A 20007-nucleotide genomic window follows, 5' to 3' on the forward strand; every position below is an offset into this window, starting at 1 on the left:
CGTACCTGGAGCAGCCCGTTACTTTCAGAAGCACCTTGGTTGCCAGTACCGAGACCTCGGGCGATCCAGAAACAACAAGCTTGATGATGTTTGTTTGGAGCATGTCGGCCAGCATCTTGACGGTCTCTGGCTGAGCCAGGCGCGACGCCAGGATCGTAGAGACGATAGAATGCAGATCCGAGACCCAGTTGTTCACCTCGTTGAGCTCGGCCACCATGTCTGGGTGCAGATCAGGCGAGAGCCCCCCGAGATCGATCGGGCACAGCACCACCACGCCTTGGCTGAGGATGACATCGAGCACGACCCGTTGCAGATAAGGCTCCATCTTCCCAACGACGACGATCCAGGACGCCATTAGCATGTCGGGCATGGCTCCTTCACCGATCGTGGCCGATTCGGCTTGGCAGAGCTGATCCATGGCGGACACGACTCGATGGGCATGTGCCATCCAGCAGTCTTGGATGTGTTGAATGAGGCCCGGTCGTATCGAAGCCGGGACCGGGAAATCGACAAGAACCGGACACAGGGCCGACAGGATCCTATCATGAACCGCGCCCCGCTGATGCGATTGTATAAGCCTCGTCCAAATCGAAGCGGCGAGTGGAGAGAAGGCCCTGCGAGCCGCCGGCGTCCAGTCGTGGTATCCGTAGAGGAATGCTGGCATTTCTTCCAACAGGCTCAAGCGTGAGGCCAGAGAGGACTGGTCCACAAGGGCCGCAACCCATTCCAGATTGGCTCGGAAGGCAGACTCCGAGGCCGCCTCATTCGTGTCTTTGGCGGGAGTCTTCAGATACGCAACAAAGTCTGGGTGGCTTGTAATCCGCCGGAAGACAGCGGCGGGCGATACGTCGAACGATGGTCGGCGCCAGAAACCTCGCTGGCTGAGGCTGAGCATCCGTGCAAAGGATAGAAAGATCCCCCAAAATGGGCCTCCATCGAGATCAAGAAGGGCGTTGCAGCAGAAACGATCCAGCTCCGGGAAAGGTATCAGCAGGCCCTCGTCGAGAGCCGCAGGTGTGAATAGCCTCAACAGCTCGGCCAGAGGTTTCCACACCTCGCCCTTGTTCGAATGCACCAGGTATTCCGATGCTGCGGGGAAGCTGATGACCGGCGAGAAGAAGATCCGGAAGGCAGGCTCGAGAACCTTGACATCTGAGACATCGACTTTAATAGCTGCCTTTGCTATCACCTTCAAGATCCACGACCGAATATCCGGATTGCGGTGGATGGCCAACACCAGGATGCCTGAACAGAGCCGGCCGAGATTTAGCGTCCAAGCTGGTTGGACCGGAGCCACCTGGTCCCTCGGGAGAACGATCACGGAACAGCAGGTTTGCATCGACGGTACCTGGAAGCAGTCGCTCTCGCAGAGTCAGGGTGGAGTTGGCTTGGGTCTTCAATACGAGCTGAGCGAATAAATGGCCGATCGACGAGAATCGAAGCAGCTCTGCCCGACGAATGGCACCACAGCGAAGGAGGCGTAAGATAACAGGCTGTAACATGGCTCTCGATAAATGAATCCTCCCCTCCCCCAACATATCACCCTGCCCATGCATTGCGATCATGTTTGGGGTCCAGAGAGTGCGTCCTCGTCGCTGCCGAACCTGGATGGTCCAAGAGCTCCAGAAACACAAAGATGCTCTTCTGTCGAACGGCTTTGGTTTGAGTCGGGTCCTTGGAGACTTCGTCAATAAACCTAGACGCAGAGCCGCCGCGGTGGGATACCAGGGAAAGAGAAAGACGGAGTGATATGGAGAATGAGCCGGAATGGCAGAGGACATTGGCTCTGGCACGCGGAGATGATGGTCGGGGGCAGAACGAACAGGCGCAACCCTGAACGATGGCGCTCGTGATGATTTCCGTGCGATAGATGACTCGAGGCGAAATCGACAGACGAGATCCTGAGACAGCCAGCGGCCCATACTTGGTTAGACTCTCGGCCAGTCGAGACAGGTCCCATCGATCCAGGGCTTGTGAAAAGGCCATGAGGGCCGCCGGCGAGTAGATCGAGCCATATTTTCCTGCAAAGGACTGCTTCGCCGCATGGTACGACTCCATACACGGGAGACACGAGGAGATCTGCTTGCGGATGATGTCCTTTGGGATGTCGATGTGCTTGTTTTCGGGAAAGGTGAACAGAGCGAGGATCTCGACCGACATGTCCGGAGTGGTATGCAAGATGTGCCGGTCCGGGTCGAGACATTCAGCCCAATACTGGCAAGTGAGAGCAATAAACTCTGCCCAAAGGCGATTCGAAGAGCAGAAGGGATTCCGTCAGCATCGCAGCGATTGCCCACATCTTCACTGGCGATGGGTCCGGAAGCAAGGCTCTTGCCGTCAGCATCCGGCGGAGACACCAGACATTGGCACACGAAGCATTACCATTGCGAAGCTGGTCGATCGAAGGCGATCTCGTATGTTTTTCGTGAGCTTCGCTCACCCGAAGCCACAGACCGTCGCTCATGGTATGGCAATGCCTCCAGGAAAGATGAAGCGCAAGCACGGCTGGATCAAAAGCGGGCGGCGGATGACGGCACGGAGGCTATTGGGGATGCGTTGTGTGCCGCAGTCAATTCGGCCCGCTCTCTATGTGTGGGATGTCAGTGCAGGCCGAGCGCTGTGCGGCCGAAGACTGTCGCTGGCAATACCAGGATTCGCGAGCGAGCGAGCGAGCACAGATGACGGCAGAATGCCCTGCCCAGAGGAGCAGCAAGCGAGGACGTGCTGGTTGGACAGGGCAGAAAAGTGATCAGCGCCATGCGCAGCACACCAAGACGGAAAGCAATCTCGTTTGGGCCACAATCTTTCCTGTTTGGGAAAGGGTGCTTGGCCTCTCAGCCCTGCATTGTGTTGCTCGCATCGCTCAGATCGCTGGGATCGCCTATTTTTTATTGAAAGCCGGGTGGCAATGGCATCAGCGCTGGGCCCTGGAGCAGCTCAGAGCGCATTGTTGCACCATTTCCCTCGATGGGCTGTTACAGTTGATCCAGCTGTGGTGCCGATGCGATACGGCTTCAGCGCGACTACCGCTGCGAATTGTCGATGCGCCGGCTTGGACGAGAGCCATAGTTGCGATAGGCCATCGGGTCCCGTCGAGACGGGCCCGCATCCTCGTCGTTCGAGGCATCGGTTCGATTCGCATGCTGGCTGCCCTCGGCGTCGGAACCGCCATCTTCATCGTCGCCATTCTCGTCCTTGACGAATTTCGATGGGAGCGGCTTCGCTCGCTTTGAGCGCCGTGTCTCAGCATAGTCTACAGCTTGAGATTCGCCGATGATCTCGTCCTCCTCGTCGCCGTCTCGGTCGTCCTGACGGCGCTGTCGCTGCGACCGGACTGGGCCAGAGGCCGACACCGTCGATGGCGTCGCTGCGACAGGGCGCCAAGGCGAATTGCATTCCGGACACTGCTTCTCGGCCCGTCTTGTGTAGTATCGCTCGCAGCAGATTGCATGGCCACGGAGATTGCAGCCCTCGGTCGAGCAATGCTCGACCTGGTTCAGCATGCGAGTTGCGGTGCAAACTTGTCAGCATCCCATCATCGAGGCCCTGCCAGGCAGCGTTGCTGCACGAGAGTGGCCTCACCTGGATCGTTGCAATCTTTTTACAAAAGAAGCACTCCGCAACATAATCTCGAAACTCGGCCTTGAGATAGCTCTCGAGCTCCATCAGCGACCGCAGACCAAGCGAATAGCGGCCGTTGCTATCGATGCAGGCCGATCAGCAAGAGTCCAACAGGACAATCCGATCGAACGGTGCGATGAAATTGATAGTGTCGGTCAGGGTAGAGGCATGAGCTGTGTGTCCAACCAGGCGAATGTATCTGTCCATGGCGAGCCGGGTCGAGTCCTCTGCTCCTCCAGCACAGTCGTCTTACTTGAGTTGGAGCCAGCCTTGCTCGACCCAGCTGTCGAGCAAGCGCTGCGCCTCCTTCTTTGCAATCGGATGCTTCAGTCGTGTGCAGTCGGCGAGGCATTTCATCGATGATACCTCAAAGGTCTCGTCTTCGGTAACCATGATCTGCTCGACCTGAGCGGGGTCGAAGCGAATGTCAGTCAAGGCCCGATCGCACTGATGGACTGTCAGCCAGAGCTTTAGTGGAGACACAGGATTGGGTCGGGTGTATGGCAGCAACCATACATGCGATAGCAACGACCAAGATGCCTGGGATCTCCAGCCAAGGCTGCCCCATACCATGTGCTTGAAGAAGGAGACTTCCGCAAATGTCAGGTCGGTAGCCATTTCGGCAATGTCGTCACCGTTGATGTTCGTCTGTGAATCCATCGACAACCCGACTCAGTTAGCTGTGTGCCATGAATCGATCGGCTCTGGAGGAAGCTGCAGCTGGAGACCGAAGCAGAGCGGATCTGCCGTTGCAACGGGCCTCGCCGCGATCGATGTTGGATCGGATGCCTCTGGCGCTCATATGCTCGAGTCCAGCTGATCCAAGAAGCGTACCAGAGCCCAGAAGACCTCGCCCGTCAACGGGTTCTGCACCGACTTGAGCGCCATATCCACAATCAAGAGCTGCTCGGCGACATGGTGCAGAAAGTTGGTCCACGAGTCCGGCGAGTACCCGCCTCGCTCACAGGCGATTCGGTGTATGTGCTTGATCCGACTGTCGTTGATGAATGGCGACGAAATCAGAGCCTGCAAGAATATCCTCGATGTCCGGGCGAGGGAGTCGCTGTCTGCCATGGTGGGCTCGGGCTGTCTGATGCGCAACGGCTGGGGAGATGGCTGGCGAAGATGGCTGGAGAGGGCAGCTCGAATGAAGGTGATGGCGAGGAGAACGACCAAGCACCGCCGCGGTCATGTGAGCGCCGGACCCTGCGCCACAGTGAGTCCAGCGTCCCCGATTTGCGCCGCTGTGCTGGGCATTGAATCGTGCAATATACACCCATTGCAGGCGGTGGATCGTGTATTGAACACACGCCGAAACATATCCCCACCAAACATGCATCCGGCGTGTCCTGTTCATTTTGCACCGCCTGTGACGTCGGTCCAGCGATGGCCGCAGTCGGGACTGCAGCATGCAAAGTACAGCTGAGGAGCAGCACACAGCGCCAGAACAAACAGGCGATCGCACCGAGTTCAGTTAGCCAAGACGTCGGCCAAAGAAGACGCAGCCACGATCTGTCCAGATTCACCCATTTGTGGCGGCAGTGCTCTACCCCGATCGCCAATGAGCCTTACCTTCATGGACACATCAGCTCGCTTTGCCCGAGACATGAAAAAGACAGCCTGGTTGTATCCGCACTGCGGGCAAGTCTTGTTGGCACGGGGATAGGTGGGGTCGTTGTAGAGATCGGCGTGCTGCATCGTCAGGTCCCTGTGGGTCCAATCCAAGTAGATAGATGGTGAGTATGCCGGTCTCGATGATAATCCGCTCCGAGAGTCGTGCCTCCTATTCTTGGGCTCAGGCTGCATGCAGCTTGAAGTGCATATACAGGCCCCCGGAGATCCCAGAGAGGCAGGTCCAGAGATTCACGTCCAGAGATGCAGGCCCATAGCCGGCAAATACAATGAGGCCACCGCCCACAGCTACTTCTCGGGCGGGATGCCTACATGGCCGTGTTGGACAGGACATGGCGATAGACACACGGATTGTCGCCGCCCTCTTCATGGTTGCAATTGCGGCAGGCAAAGAGGAGGATGCGGTTGTGGTGATCCTCCTTCGGGTATAGCATGTTGTTGCTGTGGACAACGAGCCGGTCAGCAGCGGATCGGTGTCAGGCTGGGAGTGGGTCAGCAGCAGTCCGAGCGGGCTGGAGAAGGGGGCCTGCGTGGAAGCTGTGTCGGGCGATCGCAGTATCGGGCACCCAAGGCATTTCTTGCGATCTCTGCCCCAGCCGGCGTTGCTTGAAGATCCAGGAGCCCAACCGACAGAGCACCGCCTGCCCTCCAATAGCGGTATGAGCAACCAGTGTAGCGCATGCTGCAGTATCCAACCATTCTGAGCAAAACCGGAACGAAGCCATGTTGGCCGTGGCAGGAGGAGCGATCGGAGCGAGAAGAGGTTTCGAGCCAGACAACGCCCATCGCCGCCTTTCAGTCCGCGGAACAACCGGGAGCGCTCGGGGGCTCAGCCCGGTTTTGCCGATCTGCCGATTGGGACATGGACACGCAGATTGCGTGTGGGCATTGAATCGTGTTGATCGGCGCACGCACGGCTGCGATGGACTCGCCGAGGTAACTGGTCGATGGGTACTGGACGCTTTGACTGACCCATGAACGATACTGATGGAGATCATTCGACCCACTGGGTTATTGTTGGCCAAATGCATGGTATGATCGAACTACGCCATGCTTTATCGGAACGGGACGATGTGCCCATTGTTTCTGAACGAGGTGCAGAGCCACATACGGGAGTTGATTCGATGGGACGTTGACCATATGAATCACAGGGCTGACAAAGGATCGCAGCCATTTGCTCCAGACAGCACCCTCTGATAAGAACAACCCTCCAACCTCAAGCACACCGAAGCACAAGCTGACGCAACAGACCGAGTGGTGATACGACATCTCAATCCACTCGAGTATTTGAGCGCAATCGTATATATGATCATAGGGCGTCTCCACAGCCACCCGTGTCAACTAGCTGTTTTCGGGACGGCTCGTTTCAGGCTACTACTGCACAGCGCGAGTTGTTGTCGAAGGATAAACGAAGGAATCGGCATCAGGTTTTCCTTACGCCAACATAATCCTGTATCTCAATCATTGGCATTTGCCTGTGGGGAGACCTATCATGGTGTCTAGTCGCTAGAGGTTCCAAAATATCGATCTGTATCCATACAGCAATTGATTATGGTTAGAATAAGACCCATGCCACCAAGTACAGCATCGATCCTTGCCACTGCCGGGAGCGCTTTGTCCCACGCTCGTCTTGTCTGAGTGTCGGTCCGTACACCCTCAAGCGACGGGCCAGGACTCACCAGCAAAGTTGCCGCATCCAGGCTCAATGTAGTAGTCCTCGGTGAGACCCTGGTCCACCTCGCTGACGACCACCTTGACCTTGGGGAATGCTTGGTGGATGGCAATCACACCCTGCGGCGCCGTGATCAGCGACATGAAAATGATCTGCTCCTCAGGCACGTTGTGATCCAGCAGTACACGGATGGCCATCAGCGCGGCTGCGCCTGTGGCGATCGTCGCATCGGTGACAAGGACAGTTCGCTCGGTGATGTCGTCTGGAAGCTTGCAAAAGTGGAGCTGCGGTTCGCCCGTCGACGGATCGGTCTGGATCAAGACCTTGCCCAGAGGAATGTCCTTGACCACCTGTCGCAGGCTGTTCTCCATTGTGCTTCCAGCACGGATGATGGAAACGCCGCACACCTGATCGCGTCGAGTTAGGATTGCCTCTATTAGCACTTGGGTCCGCCCCGACCAATGTGAAGGCCCTACAATCACGTCGGCTCCTGAACCTTTGGCATATGCCGGCTCTGACGAAACGTACCTTGGTGGTCAGTTTGGTGCCCTTGTACGTGTGTCCCGTTGGAGTGGTGACGGTAATATCCTCAGCAGGCAATTCAGCCAGCGCTCTGTACCGCAATAAAAGTCAGCGCCCAATTGATGTTTGCCAAGTGGCGTGGAAAGACGTCAGTTTACCGTACCTTTCGATGAGCAGCCTCGAGATTCGCTCGGAGAAGAATATCAGATCGTTTCGGTTTGTGGTCTCGTCACGGATGATGGTGTGAATCGCCTGACCAGCGATTGCCATGCCCGTCCAGGTGTTCGACCAAACGAGTGGTATTAGAAAGTAGGGATATCAGCGCCTTGGTTAATACCGGGCTTTGTGATCCGCAATAAACGGGGGATGGCCGGCGAGCACGATGAACGGAGCATAGCCAGCAAGCGCAGTGACGGCACCTTGAGCTCGGGAGTCGACTCCAGCACAATCAGCGACTGGGGCAGGCCCTTCGAGCAGTCAATGTTGGCCAACTCGTGTCTCAGAGAGAGGCCACGCTCGCTTAGTCGCCTCATCACATGTTTGACGATCACGTCGATTGCCGCTGGGGAATATTGCATCGTAAGCCATGGGACTCGCCATGTGCACCAGGACTGAAGCAGGGTGGGTTGCTGACCCTTGCGGGTTGCTGGCCCTTGTTGGTTGCTGACCCTAGGGGAATCACATACCGGTGTTATCAAGCCCTCGCGGGATAATAACTGAATCAACCAGACAAGAGCAAAGGTCAGTGCCGGCATTTGGAAACCAGCGGCATCCGGAAAAACGTCGACAGCGGCGGATGAAGGCGTTTATGACAAACGGTGCACCCACAACGTACTGTCTGCGTATTTCATGGTTGGATATATGTACTCTTCAAAGGCGGGCTTGACGAACTTCATGTACTGGCTGAGGACACCACGGATGTCTCGGGCACGCTCGGCAACATCTCGTTTCACTGTAGATCCAGCAAGGCACCGACCGAAGCGGGAGACAAGACATGATGCGTCGGCTTGATTAGTCGCGGGGCATCCGACGGTACTCTTGGAGCAGGAGACCCAAGTGCTTCTGCGAGCACGACAAAAGGAAGGCACCGCGACGGCCGAGACAAGTGACATGGATATGCAGTCGGCAGGCAGCATACATCGTCGCGCCAAGCGAATATCGGCGTCTGTATCGACAAAGAGCTTGAGGTCCATGAGCTCGCGGACGCTCCTGTCGTAGAGAGCAAAGATGCCCTCGAATATGACCACATTGGCTCCGTACACGGTCTTGGTTTGCGGGAGCCTGTGCAATCGGCGTCAGCACGTCGTTATCACCAAACCCCACACCCGACACCAGATGCAGACTCTGCTCCTCGGTGCGGATTCGCATCGTGGGCGCACCTGGAATGGGTCTTGAAATCGTAGATGGGCACGTTGCACTTGACGCCGCGCTTGAGGCAGTCGAGCACATTGAACAACGATTCATAATCGAAGGACGCTGGCGAGCGCGCATCATGCGTGAATCAGCGTCATCTTCGATAGCCATCTCTACAGCCATCTCTACAGCCAGCAACCAACAGCCAGAAAAGCAGTCCGAGCTTGGAGCGATGGCTATAGGCCAACGGCGCAGCTGCTCGTGAGCCTGTGCCGTTCGTAGGCTCACACTTACTCGGATGATCAAAATTGTATTCGCTTGCGGATGCACAACATGGCCGCAACCGATGGCATCCCGTTTGGCGCGATGGCGATGGCGATGGCGATGGTGTCGTTCGAGAGGTGAACAGCAGCGTACGGAAGGATGCGGCGAGAGTGTCAGCGATCCAAGCCGCCTGTCGACCCATGCGATAGAGCCACAGAGCCCGCTGGGCTTGCAGATAGTCGCGAGGGTGAGCTCTGCGACACTCACTTGCGATGGGATGCCTCGATCTGCTCGGGCGTGAGGGGCTTGTAGAACGAGTCCATCGAGAGCAGCACCACCCAGGGCACTCCCATCTCCTTGATGATGCGGGCCGCGACGCTCGTCTTGCCGCTGGCGCTACCGCCGCCGATGCCGATGATGAAGGGCTCGACAGGCTTGCCGTGTTTGCCGAACCAGGGCATTCGGCCTCTAGACGGCCCCGTAAATCGATGGAGCTTTGGCGTGGTCGTGGTCGGCGAGGCCGACTTTCGGACCTTGCCTCCAAGCTGGGAGAGATCGTTCATGGGTGCGGTGCGGCGCGGCGAGGTGTGTTGCAGCGAGGTGCTTGAGGCGGATGGATAGATGGAAGAGCTGAAGATGGCGGGCAAGCTGAGGCCGAAGTGAGGAAGCCCGGCGGCAGGGCCAGCAGCATTCCAGCCACAAGACCGCCTCTGATTGCACTTGGGTTTGGCGGGTGCCGGCCCAGACGGCCATCGAGATGCAGCAGATCCTGTGCCTGCGGCCACCGAGTCGCCCAGATCGGCCTCTCTCCTCTTCCGTAGGACGGGATCAAACATCATGATATTGCAGGGCGGTTGCGCATGGCCGATTGTGCATGGGTATTCGGGGTGGGCAGCCACAGACCACATGAAACGCAGACCAGCATCCAGATCTCCAAGCAACAGGCCCGCTCTTGCACACAATCCACCGGCTCCTGCACATCCAGGCGAGGCCGGGATGCTGCCACTGCTGCCGATCCAGCCGTGAGCCCTGCTGTATCGGTGCCGATGGCCCATCATGTCCAATAGTACTCCATATCCTCTGCGACCAGCGGCACGGATTTGCGAGTGCGGCCGCCCCGATGACGATAGTTGCAGAGCACATTATGCAGCGGAAAGTAACGAGACGATGAACAGTGAGTCGAGGAATACGGCCGATATCAGCCCGGCGTCTGGCTGGGAGACTCAGTCCTTGCCAGTAAGAGACATATCCGAATCCACTGGCAGCACCAGCGATCGTCGCCAGAAGATCGGTACCGACCTTCTTCCTTCTTCTTTGTATCTTCTTCCTTCTTCTTCTTCTTCTGCGGCGGTGCCGAGCGAAAGACAACGGGCTTGCCTGTCTAGTGAAGTATAAAGTAGTACACAAGGTCCGATGAGGCTGAATCGCTTGGCCGCATACAGTGGTCCTCGGTTGGAAGCAAATGTGTCAAACTCACCTTCTTCTTCACCGGTGCTCGCGCACGTTCGAGAGCCCGCTGGACTCGCTCTTCCTGCAGGATCCTCTGTGCGTCCATTTTTTCCTCTCGCAGCCGCTGTCTTCGCTCCTTGTCTTTCATCTAAAGACCAGGCCTGATTAGATCAGAAGGAAGTGCCAGCGCCGCTCAACGCCAGTGTCCATCGTCCAGAGCGTGTGTGGCTACAGCGATAGCTCGTCGAACATCAGTCCCACCCGCACGCCAATGCCAACCTTTTCAGCTTGCTCGACTTTCTCGGGAGGCATCATCTCGATCATCTCAAAGAGCTGCTCCAGCCTGTTCTCGAGGTTGGTCAGCATCTGCAGTGTGCTCAAGTTGGCGTCGTTGTCGCCGATGCACTTGCGGTAAACGTCCTTGACCTTGTGATTCAGCTCATCGAGCAGCTTCTCTTGCGACTCGCCACCGACGGCCCCAGACGAAAAGAGCCTGGAGACGCCGCAAGTGCCATGGAGCGTGGGGTTGAGGCAACAGTTCCGGTGCAAATGGAGCAGATCCGTATCAGTTCGGGCTGCGGTCTCTCACCCATCACATACGAGCACATTCCCACGACCCCAGGCACAGCCACCACGACGTTACTTTGAGCGCTCCTCGAGTGAGCTGGCCTTGTCCTCTTCGCGGGAGATGGCTGCGTTCAGGAACTCAATCTGCTGCTTCAGGCTCTGCGTCTCTTCCTCCCTGTGTGGCGGGTTATCCAAGCAAGCAGGCGCTTGGTGAACATCAGGACCGACCCGAGACCCTCTGCTTGACCAGCAAGTGCCGTGAACAAAAGGGCTCAACTGACATGCGAATCTCGGTCTCGACAATCTTTTGTCGGAGCTCCTCGAGCGCTTCTTCTGTTTCTTGACAGTTCTGGATCAAGGCGAGGTTGTTTTCCTCCAGCTCCGCAAAGATGTCGAGGAGCTGTTGGGCGTTTTTGAAGAACAGCAGCGCCTCTTCGTCATCGTTCCAGAGCTCCTCTTCCTCGTCACCGTCGGCATTGGCGTCGTCTGCATCCTCCTCCTCTCGCTGCGAGGCGGCGGTTGTCGGCTTGCGGTTGGGTGTGGCTTTGACTGGAGTTTTGCCTCGGTGTGGGCCACCTCGTTTCTCAGCATCGCCCGTAGCCTTGAGGCTCTTCCCTGCTTCAAGCAAGCACAGGTCAGCAAAGATCTGCGCTGCCAACACACCCGCTCATAGCACATGAAAGCTGCAGCCAGCACTGCGTATTCTGACCGACCTTGTCCCTTGCGTTTGAGGGCTTCTTTCTATAGCAGGCGCATCCGTCGAGGCTTTGGGTCAGTTCACACCTTGAGAGCGCATGCGCTCTCGCACAGCCATACGAACACTTCCTTGAGTGGCAGAATGCGCCACATGTATATGCATGCATGGTTGAGAAAGCAACGGCATACCTTCTTCTGCTTCTCCTCAAAAAACTCGGGTGGTGTCACCTTGTCGAGGAACTGCTTGTATCGCTGCAGGTCCTTGAGCTGATCCTCGTTCTTGGACATGTCGCTGCGGATTGTCATGATCTGAACGTTCAGCTTCTTGATCTCTTGGATTTTTTCGAGTTTGGCCTTGGTCTCGAGTTCGGCTCTGTTGGGATGGAGCAGGGCAGGCGCGGTGTTAATGGAAGAACAGCGCGGCACACGATCGGGTGACTGCGACTATTCAGTCACATCAAAACAGCCAAGTCCTCTTCTCCCATACTGAAGAAACATGCACGGTAGCATCCATCCAAGTCGACATAGCCAAGTGCATCCACGCAAGCCAATCCTCTGGCTCATCATCGACTGCTCGCACGTTCAATCATGCGTACTTTTTGATCGCCTCGACAGAGTTTTTGTCGTTTTCTTTGAGAAAGGCATCAAACTTGGCTGCATCTTCTTCCAGCGCCTTCTCGTCGTCCAGCAGCTTCTGTTCCTCCGTTTGGGCAATCTCCTCCAGCTTTCGCATCTCTTCTCGCTTGACCCCGAGGGCGTACTGCACAAGAAACATCTCGCGCTTCTTGGCGATAAAATCGTGCAGGTTCTCCTTACCAAAGTTGCGCTCGGCTTCCAGCGACAGTGGCGCGCAGCGTTAGTGAGGCCAACAGTGTTGCTGCACCGCTGAACCGCGAATCATCAATGGCGCACTGATCTCATATCGATTCAATAGACATCCGCCAGAGCAGCTGGTCCCATCCAAGCCGAGCTCGCGCTATCATTTCGGCCCTCCTTTACCTCGCGTCTGCCGGTTGGTGAGAATCTTGTCAGAGTCCCGCTTCCTGAGCTTGTCGTAGAACTCAATGTCGTCATCTTCTTCGGCGAGCAAGTCCTTGAAGTTTTTGCGCTGAACCACATTCTTTTCGTATATCTTCATGTGCTTCATTTTCTCCTTTGCCTTTGAGCGAGCGAGTATGAGTATGGGGCGATTGGCGCTTGCATCCCGACGTTTACTGAGAGAGCAGGCCGGATGTGCACTCTCCGTCTACCTCCTTGGCTCCATACTCTCATTTTCCTACCATCTGCTTTGTCTTTCGCTCCTCCTCACGCATCGCAAAGACCTCCACATCCGAGGGCATGTGGAAGGGGTTGCGCTTGGGCTCCTTCGAGTTTGCCTCGGAGGTGGGGGAGGACTCGGCCGATCGGGGCCGTATCTCAGGAACGCCTCCGTCGCTTTCCATGTCGTCAGACTCGCTTGACCTCCGTGCTCGGGTGATTTCGGGTAGCTTGAGGATTTTGGCACGGGGGGAGACTCCAGCGGGAATCCGACAAATGGAGAAGCACGGTGAGCGATGTGGTGCCGCGATAGAGCGCCGACTCTCAGCCCCTGGTCGTCAAAACGACGTCCAAGGGCAGTCAGGTACCTGGCAGCTTTGGAAGGTGATGCGGCGCCTTGGATTTGGGCTTCCGAGACCCATCGCCGACCTTTGGGCAAGTGAATGAGTGCCAAGACGGTATCGTGTTAAAATTGCAACATCGTCGGCACAACACTCATCGATCTCCTGAAGGGCCAACACTGGAGTATGGCCGCACAGGACGAGAGCAAGCCATGCCCGCGAGTTCAAGAGCCGGCATGGAACGGGATTACAGGCATCTGCAGACCGACGGCTCCAGTGACGGCTGCCATGGTTGTATCGCAGCCGTGAGATAGATTCTATGCCTGGAGCGAATGGGTGGATGCGCGGATGAATCGATGGATGGATGCGTGGGTGTGGGATGCGTGGGAAACCCGGCCAGGAGATGTGCGTGGAGGAGCGACGATTCAGCGAACTCATTTTTGAAACGGGACTTGCGTGGATCGAATGATGTTGATTGGCTATCTGGCTGGCTGAATGACGTCGATTGGTACTCGTGTTGAGACGTCGACCGCAGGGCCACAGCGCAATTTGAGCGACCAGAATTAGAGGCCATCCAGAAAGAACGGGACAGTTCCTTCCTGGCTTCAGATGTCTGAACCCCGCTGACTGACTGTAGGCCCCAGCGGGCAGGCCGTGAGATTGTTTCCCGTCCTGGTTGGCAATCGAGTGGTTTTGGTTGGTTTGGGAAGCACAGTCTTGAATACACTCGGTCGATCTCCTGTGGCGACGATCGACTGGCATACCGAGATCATGTTCCTTGAGGCATTGATGTCTCGATGTGTGAGTGTGGTGCATCCACTCGACTCTCTGGACAGCTCAATGATATCTCGATATCAAGATGGTGCTGTGCTTGGCCATGAATGCGATGAGTGGATGGGTGTATTCAGGTTCCAGAAAAAATACAGTCATAGCTCAAAACGGGGGTGTCCCATTTCATTTTGGAAAGGCTTTAGTCATTTCCCCTGGGTGAGGAGGAAGGCGAAAGGCAAAGAGCAATATCGCTTGACCAGATTACAGGCAATCCAATAAAAAACGGGACACCCAGGGTTTGACCATTCATCGAATATTTTGTTACCCAATGTTATCGCGCGCTGGCCATGACCATTCGCCACACATCCGACTTTCGCACCGCCGCATTGCGATGCTACGCCCTCATCCATAGCCTGCGTAAGGTCGCCTCCATATTCAGTGTATCCAAGAGCACCATCCATCGATGGCACCGAGGATGCAAGCTGGATGACCCATCCCGGGTCCCAGCTCGCAGATCCACTTTCTTCGAGCAGGCATGTCCAGTCATTCGCACCCTGATTGAACAGGATCCGTTCCAGACTGGTCCTGTGTTGCGATGCAAGCTCGAGTCCATCCTCCAGAGGAAAGTATCACTCTCACTCTGCCACACTGCCATCCAGCGAGCAGGTCTCTCACACAAGAGGGCAACACACCTCTACAAGTCCAAGCGACTGGATGAGCGAGTGGCACAGTTCAGGGACCAAGTCCACTCCATCGACCCACGACGACTCGTTTTTGTCGATGAGACAGGGATCAGGAGATCCATTTTCCCTCTTTACGGATACTCACCGAAGGGTGCTCCGCTTCGCCAGCGCAATCACATGAAGCACAAGTCTGTCTCGGCTGCATTTGCCATCAACCACTCTGGTGTGCTGCATCGAGCGCCGAGGATGGTCAGTGATCTTCACCCCACCTGCCTCACTCGACTTCAATCCCATCGAGAACTTCTTTGGGGTTGAGTCCCCACCGATTTGGGGTTGAGTTCCCTCCAATCAAGCCGCCATTTTCGCGTTCACATCCCTGGCTTGAACCTCTCGGCGATTTTTGAACAGGGTCGCTTCCCAACCAACCCGCAAAGACGGGTTCCTGCTCTCGGGTATAAATGCCACACCTTCGTCCTGCTGCTTTCTTCCCTCATCTCGCCTTGATCTGATCATCGCGCTATTGTACGATAAAAAAAAGTCTCTGCTCTGACCAGTACCACTGGCAGGCATCCAGCATCCTCTGCCCCCATGCCTCCGAAGCGTAAGGGTGCCGGTGATGGCCAGCCTCGGCCACCCAGGCCCAAGAAAGCCAAGTCACAGTCGGAGCCTGTCTCTGGTTCGTCTTCTGACCCCACGCATGCTTGGTCGTCTGTTGCTCCGTCGCTCACCACCACTGCTTCTGCAGATCCAATGGATGTCGATCCCACCGAGCCTGGTCCATCTACTTCCTCGAGTACCAGCAAGCGATGTCCCAAGTGCGATGGCACCGATCACGAACGCTGCAACACTAGCAAGTGTTCCGAATACCGGCCCCTCAAGAGTTCTGTCGTCCCACTCGTGGATGGAAGGTCATCCGCCCCTCAGTTCAGCTGCTTCAAGCAGACCATGGATGGCTGTTGTCTCAATCCCGCTCTCCGCGACAAGATCCAGGCCACCGTCGAGGCCATGACCCAGATCCAGTTCGAGGCATCCAGGCTGCTCAACCTGCACATCCTCCGGTGCATCGAGCAGGATCTTCCCATCCCCGTCATCTCCAAGTCCACCCCTGCTTTCGTTCGCCAATGCTTCAGGATCGTCCAGGCCGATGCGCTCTCCCCGACCGGGGACAATGAGAAATACAACGAGCATCTGGTCGCTTCCTTTCGCGACTACCAGACCACTCGGCACGCAGACCTGCCTCCGGCCCCTCGTCTGCCTGATGGTGCTCACAGTCAGCTTCTCACTCTCGCTGTCAATGCCTATGCCACCAACTGCACCACCCACCTCAATCTGGCATACTGGCGACTCCTTCGCCGCTTCTGCGCTGCCGTCTTCCCAGCCAACAAGCACAAGCACGAAGCCATCGAGGCCTGTCTCGAGCTCTTCGAGAAACCAGACTCGACTCCACCCAAGGCCGATCTCGAGTTCCTCTATCCCGACTTTGGCCACGTCCTGGACGAGTTTCGGTACAGCAACGACCAGGACCGCTTCCGGGCCCTTCATCGCCTCTCACACCATGTGAGAATCCTCGCCCGAGACAAGATGGTCGACAATGTCCACAAGTGGATCGACTGTGACATGCCCGCCCTCCGAGTCACCGAGCTGCAGCGCCAGGCCAAGCTGGACGAGCTCACTACCCAAGGCATTCCCTCCGACGACAAGAGGTTCACCACGGCCAAGTCTGAGCTCGGCACCACCAAGTCCAAGATCAACCAGCTGGCATCCAGGATCAACTGGGCACTCAAGCAGCTCGCCGTCGACACTCCTCCGGCCGTGTGCACGATGGTTCCTCTATGCACTGCCACGGCCAAATACATCAAGATCGACACGGCCACCCTCTGGGATCTCCTTGGTCCAAAGAAGCGCCTTGGACTCACCCGGGACAAGCTCAAGGAAGAAGGTGATGACGGCATCAACAACCAGGATCGTCTCTGGCGCAGTTGCTTCAAGCTGCGTAGTTCCCTCTTCCAAGAGCGGGACGTGAACAAGAAGCTGTTCAACTACGAGATCAGCACCGATGGCATTGGATGCACCATCGGTCTCGTCAAGTTTGTGCGTCGAACCGATCACACCGAGACCTCCGAGCCTCCTCCGACTGCCGAGCAGCGCATCCAGGCCCACATCGGCAACCCAGACCCCGATCGCACCACTTGGATTGGCATCGATCCTGGAGTCGGCTCCATCTTCACGGCGGTCATCCAAGCACCGGGCCACCAAGACGAGGTGGTCTCATTCTCCAATGGCCACTACCAGCACATGTGTGGCCATACGTCCAACACCAAGTGGCACAATATCATGAAGTATCGACTCAGCATCGAGACCTGGATGTCGACCACCCCCTCGCCCAAGGTGTCGTCCTCGGAGGCTTTCAAGGTCCATCTCACCCATGTCCTGCGACCGGAGCTGCGAGTGCAGCTCGACTTCCACCTTGGCAAGAAGGCCCGTCACCATCGCTTCACGGGCTACAAGAGGCGCCAAGTGGCCGTCGACAGGATGTGCAAGGCCGTCCTGAAGCACGCCCCGATACGGACCGATGTGGTGATCGCCTTTGGCAATGCGTCATGGCGACAGGGCAAGGGCTATGCATCCAGCCCTCGGAGGCAGCGGTTTGCTCGGTACTTTGAGCAATTCGAGCACCACCGACGCCGTCCCAATCACCATCATGGAAGCGTCAAGGTGGCCTCGACGAACGAGTTCAACACCTCGCAAGTGTGCTCCAAGTGCCTGGAGCCAGTTCGGTTGGAAGGACTCGATGCGCCCAGTGTTGCGAATTCCCACTTTGTCAGGAGCTGCAAGAATCCCAGCTGCCGGACAGTGTGGAATCGCGACGTCAATGCGGCGCGCAACATGATCGCAGTGTGCAGGTCGATTGTAGAGATCGGAGAGCGACCAGCGGTCTTCACTCGGAGGCTGCCAAAGTGATCTGTTTTATTTCTTGTGGCTTTGCTAGACGCAAGCACAGCACATACTACATGTTCATGGAAACGGCTATATTGTCCCGTTTTTTTCTGAATAAAGTGTAGAGGCCCGGACTGGCTCCATGGGATCTGGATCTGGCATTCAAGGAGCTGTCCTTAGCCATAATTTGCGCTCAACAGACACAGTTTAAAGAGACGGTACAACTGCTGATGGCAAATGAGGACCAGCATGGGCTCTGCCGATCGGCGTTGGCATGGCCCGCAGCCAGCAACCAGAACTGTCTCGATGCAATGCTCAAGGCCATGCTGGTCTGGGGTTAGACCCATTTCGGCCGGCGATCTCTGCCCACATCACGCCGCACTCGAGGATATTATGTGACATAGGGCTGTCAGCACGACGAGTAGGCGGACATGGGATGCCAACGGCACAACAGCACAGTTGCAAGGCAAGTCATGTTTGTGTATGGAGGGTCTAATATGCTCCGGAGCACACCGGGGCTCGGGGGATCGGCCCAATAGAATATGGAGACAGCGGCCGGGATGGAGCGGGGAGTGTGGAGCATAGTACATGGCGTACAAGTCGACTCGCAGGCATCAAGTCCGTGCATTTGGACGACGGTAAAAAACTCTAGCTGTTGACGCGATACTTGTAGCTGGAAACAAGATTGAGAAAGATGCATGAGCGCTGCTGCAGAGCAAGCTTTGCGGCGGGGTAGCCAAGCCAGCTGCGATGAACGATCGCAGGAAAGCCACACAGTAACCTCCAGTGCAGCTACAAGGAAGCTGCATTGAGGGGCGGCAGAGCATTTTGTCAAAGGCAAAGCCCAGCCGAGCTCCTTCCAGACTCACCCGCATTTTATACAGCTGTAGAAGATGGTTTGGCCTTCATCAGCCGATCGAAGCTGGGCCGTGTGGAATACCATCTCGGGCGCATCGCATTTGGGGCACTTCTCCTTGATCTGTTTCACCGATCGAGGCCATGGTTCAGAGGTGACGTTGTCGGTGCAGGGACGCAAGCAGGGGGGGGGAAAGTAAGTAATGGCGCTCTATCGTGAGGAACAATAGGGGAGGGCGAGCCAAACAGAGTAGCCCGCATATTCGGTTGTCATGAAGACACGATCGCACTGGGTGCCGGTGATATCGAGAGATTCGACGTCGCTGCCGCAAAGGGATGCTCTCATTGTCTTGAACAAGTGCCATTGATCCTCGGCTTGAGCACGGCCAGCAGATCCATCGACTCAATCCAGGATTCGACTTGACGGGGCTTAGGGAGTCTCCACACATCCACAGCTGCATCGGCCTTAAATCAACTCGAACGATACCGCCTGACCGCACCCTTCGTCTCGGCCGAGCTCAGTCGTCGGACAAGCGTCGCTGTATGAAGCGGACGACGGATACGCAACATACCGTAGCACCATCCTTCAGATGGGCAACCGCATCCGAGTCCTGATCCTCCATGCCATAGAACTTGGGCCGTTCGGTGAATGCCTTGACGCTGCTATTTGTAACAACCTCGATAGACTCGAACACTGGCGACCCAGAGCCAAGAGGTACACCGTCCATGGATAGCATAGGTATAAGCCGATGATCAGGACGCAGGCTCGCACACAGCATCGTATGTCGCGGGAGAGCAGCGTATTGACAATATAGCTCGATTGCATAGACGTCCGAGAGCTGCAACTCCAGTCCCGACGATGTATAGCCGCGAAAGGAGGAGGGGAGGATAAAGGGACGGCCGTGCTTGCAACTGACCGTCAGCATTGATAAGATGGCCGCAAGCATCGCAGTTGATCGACTTTTCGTTGGCCGCGGGTGGATCGAGCAGGAACCCGCACTCTGAGCAGAATACGAGCGAGTGGGCCTGCTTGGTGTTGCTGGCTTGGACCATATTGACGGGCGATTCGGATGGTGGGTTTGGACAAGCGATGCAAACAGGAAAGCGATGCGAACAGGAAAGCGATGCAAAACGCGCGAGCAGAAAAAAAAAAAAAAGTCCGCCGCAACCCCAACCCTAACGTTGCGACGATGTGCTCGGTCGATCTCCTGTGGCGATGATCGACTGGTATTTATGTGTCGATGTGGGAGTGGGGTGCATCCACTCGACTCTCTGGACAGTTCCACGGTGAATCGATATCAAGATACTCGGGTGAATCGAGTCGCTTGGTTTCCCGACAATGTGAGCATACCTGGGATGTGTTAAACTCGTTCACCGAGCACACATG

General features: G+C 56.5%; 5 protein-coding genes across 5 annotated transcripts; all 5 read right to left on the bottom strand.

The window, feature by feature from the left end:
• Positions 1 to 2859: 2859 nt before the first annotated feature.
• On the bottom strand, positions 2860 to 4743 carry BJ171DRAFT_566693 (Nse1 non-SMC component of SMC5-6 complex-domain-containing protein). Its single transcript, XM_053113427.1, has 5 exons — positions 4456 to 4743; positions 4192 to 4269; positions 3875 to 4026; positions 3583 to 3700; positions 2860 to 3491 (listed from the first exon to the last, which is right to left on the bottom strand). The coding sequence occupies exons 1-5, from the start codon at positions 4693 to 4695 to the stop codon at positions 3024 to 3026; spliced, it is 1056 nt and encodes a 351-aa protein (XP_052968422.1). The 5' UTR covers positions 4696 to 4743; the 3' UTR covers positions 2860 to 3023.
• Positions 4744 to 4882: 139 nt separating this feature from the next.
• On the bottom strand, positions 4883 to 6009 carry BJ171DRAFT_497302 (uncharacterized protein). The gene is made up of 4 exons (XM_053110280.1): positions 5950 to 6009; positions 5566 to 5694; positions 5194 to 5329; positions 4883 to 5043 (listed from the first exon to the last, which is right to left on the bottom strand). The coding sequence occupies exons 1-4, from the start codon at positions 5976 to 5978 to the stop codon at positions 4975 to 4977; spliced, it is 363 nt and encodes a 120-aa protein (XP_052968423.1). The 5' UTR covers positions 5979 to 6009; the 3' UTR covers positions 4883 to 4974.
• Positions 6010 to 6347: 338 nt separating this feature from the next.
• Positions 6348 to 9811, bottom strand: BJ171DRAFT_497306 (uracil phosphoribosyltransferase-domain-containing protein). The gene is made up of 11 exons (XM_053110281.1): positions 9332 to 9811; positions 9095 to 9117; positions 8827 to 8923; positions 8586 to 8728; positions 8283 to 8399; positions 8134 to 8163; positions 7867 to 8009; positions 7611 to 7699; positions 7454 to 7538; positions 6933 to 7332; positions 6348 to 6781 (listed from the first exon to the last, which is right to left on the bottom strand). The coding sequence occupies exons 1-11, from the start codon at positions 9625 to 9627 to the stop codon at positions 6753 to 6755; spliced, it is 1452 nt and encodes a 483-aa protein (XP_052968424.1). The 5' UTR covers positions 9628 to 9811; the 3' UTR covers positions 6348 to 6752.
• BJ171DRAFT_440430 (uncharacterized protein) lies at positions 9812 to 13287 on the bottom strand. Its single transcript, XM_053108055.1, has 10 exons — positions 13057 to 13287; positions 12776 to 12935; positions 12373 to 12607; positions 11959 to 12149; positions 11358 to 11746; positions 11157 to 11251; positions 10793 to 11006; positions 10542 to 10661; positions 10364 to 10445; positions 9812 to 10144 (listed from the first exon to the last, which is right to left on the bottom strand). The coding sequence occupies exons 1-10, from the start codon at positions 13216 to 13218 to the stop codon at positions 10119 to 10121; spliced, it is 1674 nt and encodes a 557-aa protein (XP_052968425.1). The 5' UTR covers positions 13219 to 13287; the 3' UTR covers positions 9812 to 10118.
• A 4933-nt stretch (positions 13288 to 18220) lies between these two features.
• BJ171DRAFT_497351 (transcription factor S-II-domain-containing protein) lies at positions 18221 to 19777 on the bottom strand. The gene is made up of 4 exons (XM_053110282.1): positions 19538 to 19777; positions 19193 to 19314; positions 18635 to 18744; positions 18221 to 18438 (listed from the first exon to the last, which is right to left on the bottom strand). The coding sequence occupies exons 1-4, from the start codon at positions 19671 to 19673 to the stop codon at positions 18414 to 18416; spliced, it is 393 nt and encodes a 130-aa protein (XP_052968426.1). The 5' UTR covers positions 19674 to 19777; the 3' UTR covers positions 18221 to 18413.
• Positions 19778 to 20007: the final 230 nt, after the last annotated feature.

This window comes from Polychytrium aggregatum, assembly GCF_025602895.1.
Source record: "Polychytrium aggregatum strain JEL109 chromosome Unknown BJ171scaffold_11, whole genome shotgun sequence".
NCBI lineage: Eukaryota > Fungi > Chytridiomycota > Chytridiomycetes > Polychytriales > Polychytrium > Polychytrium aggregatum.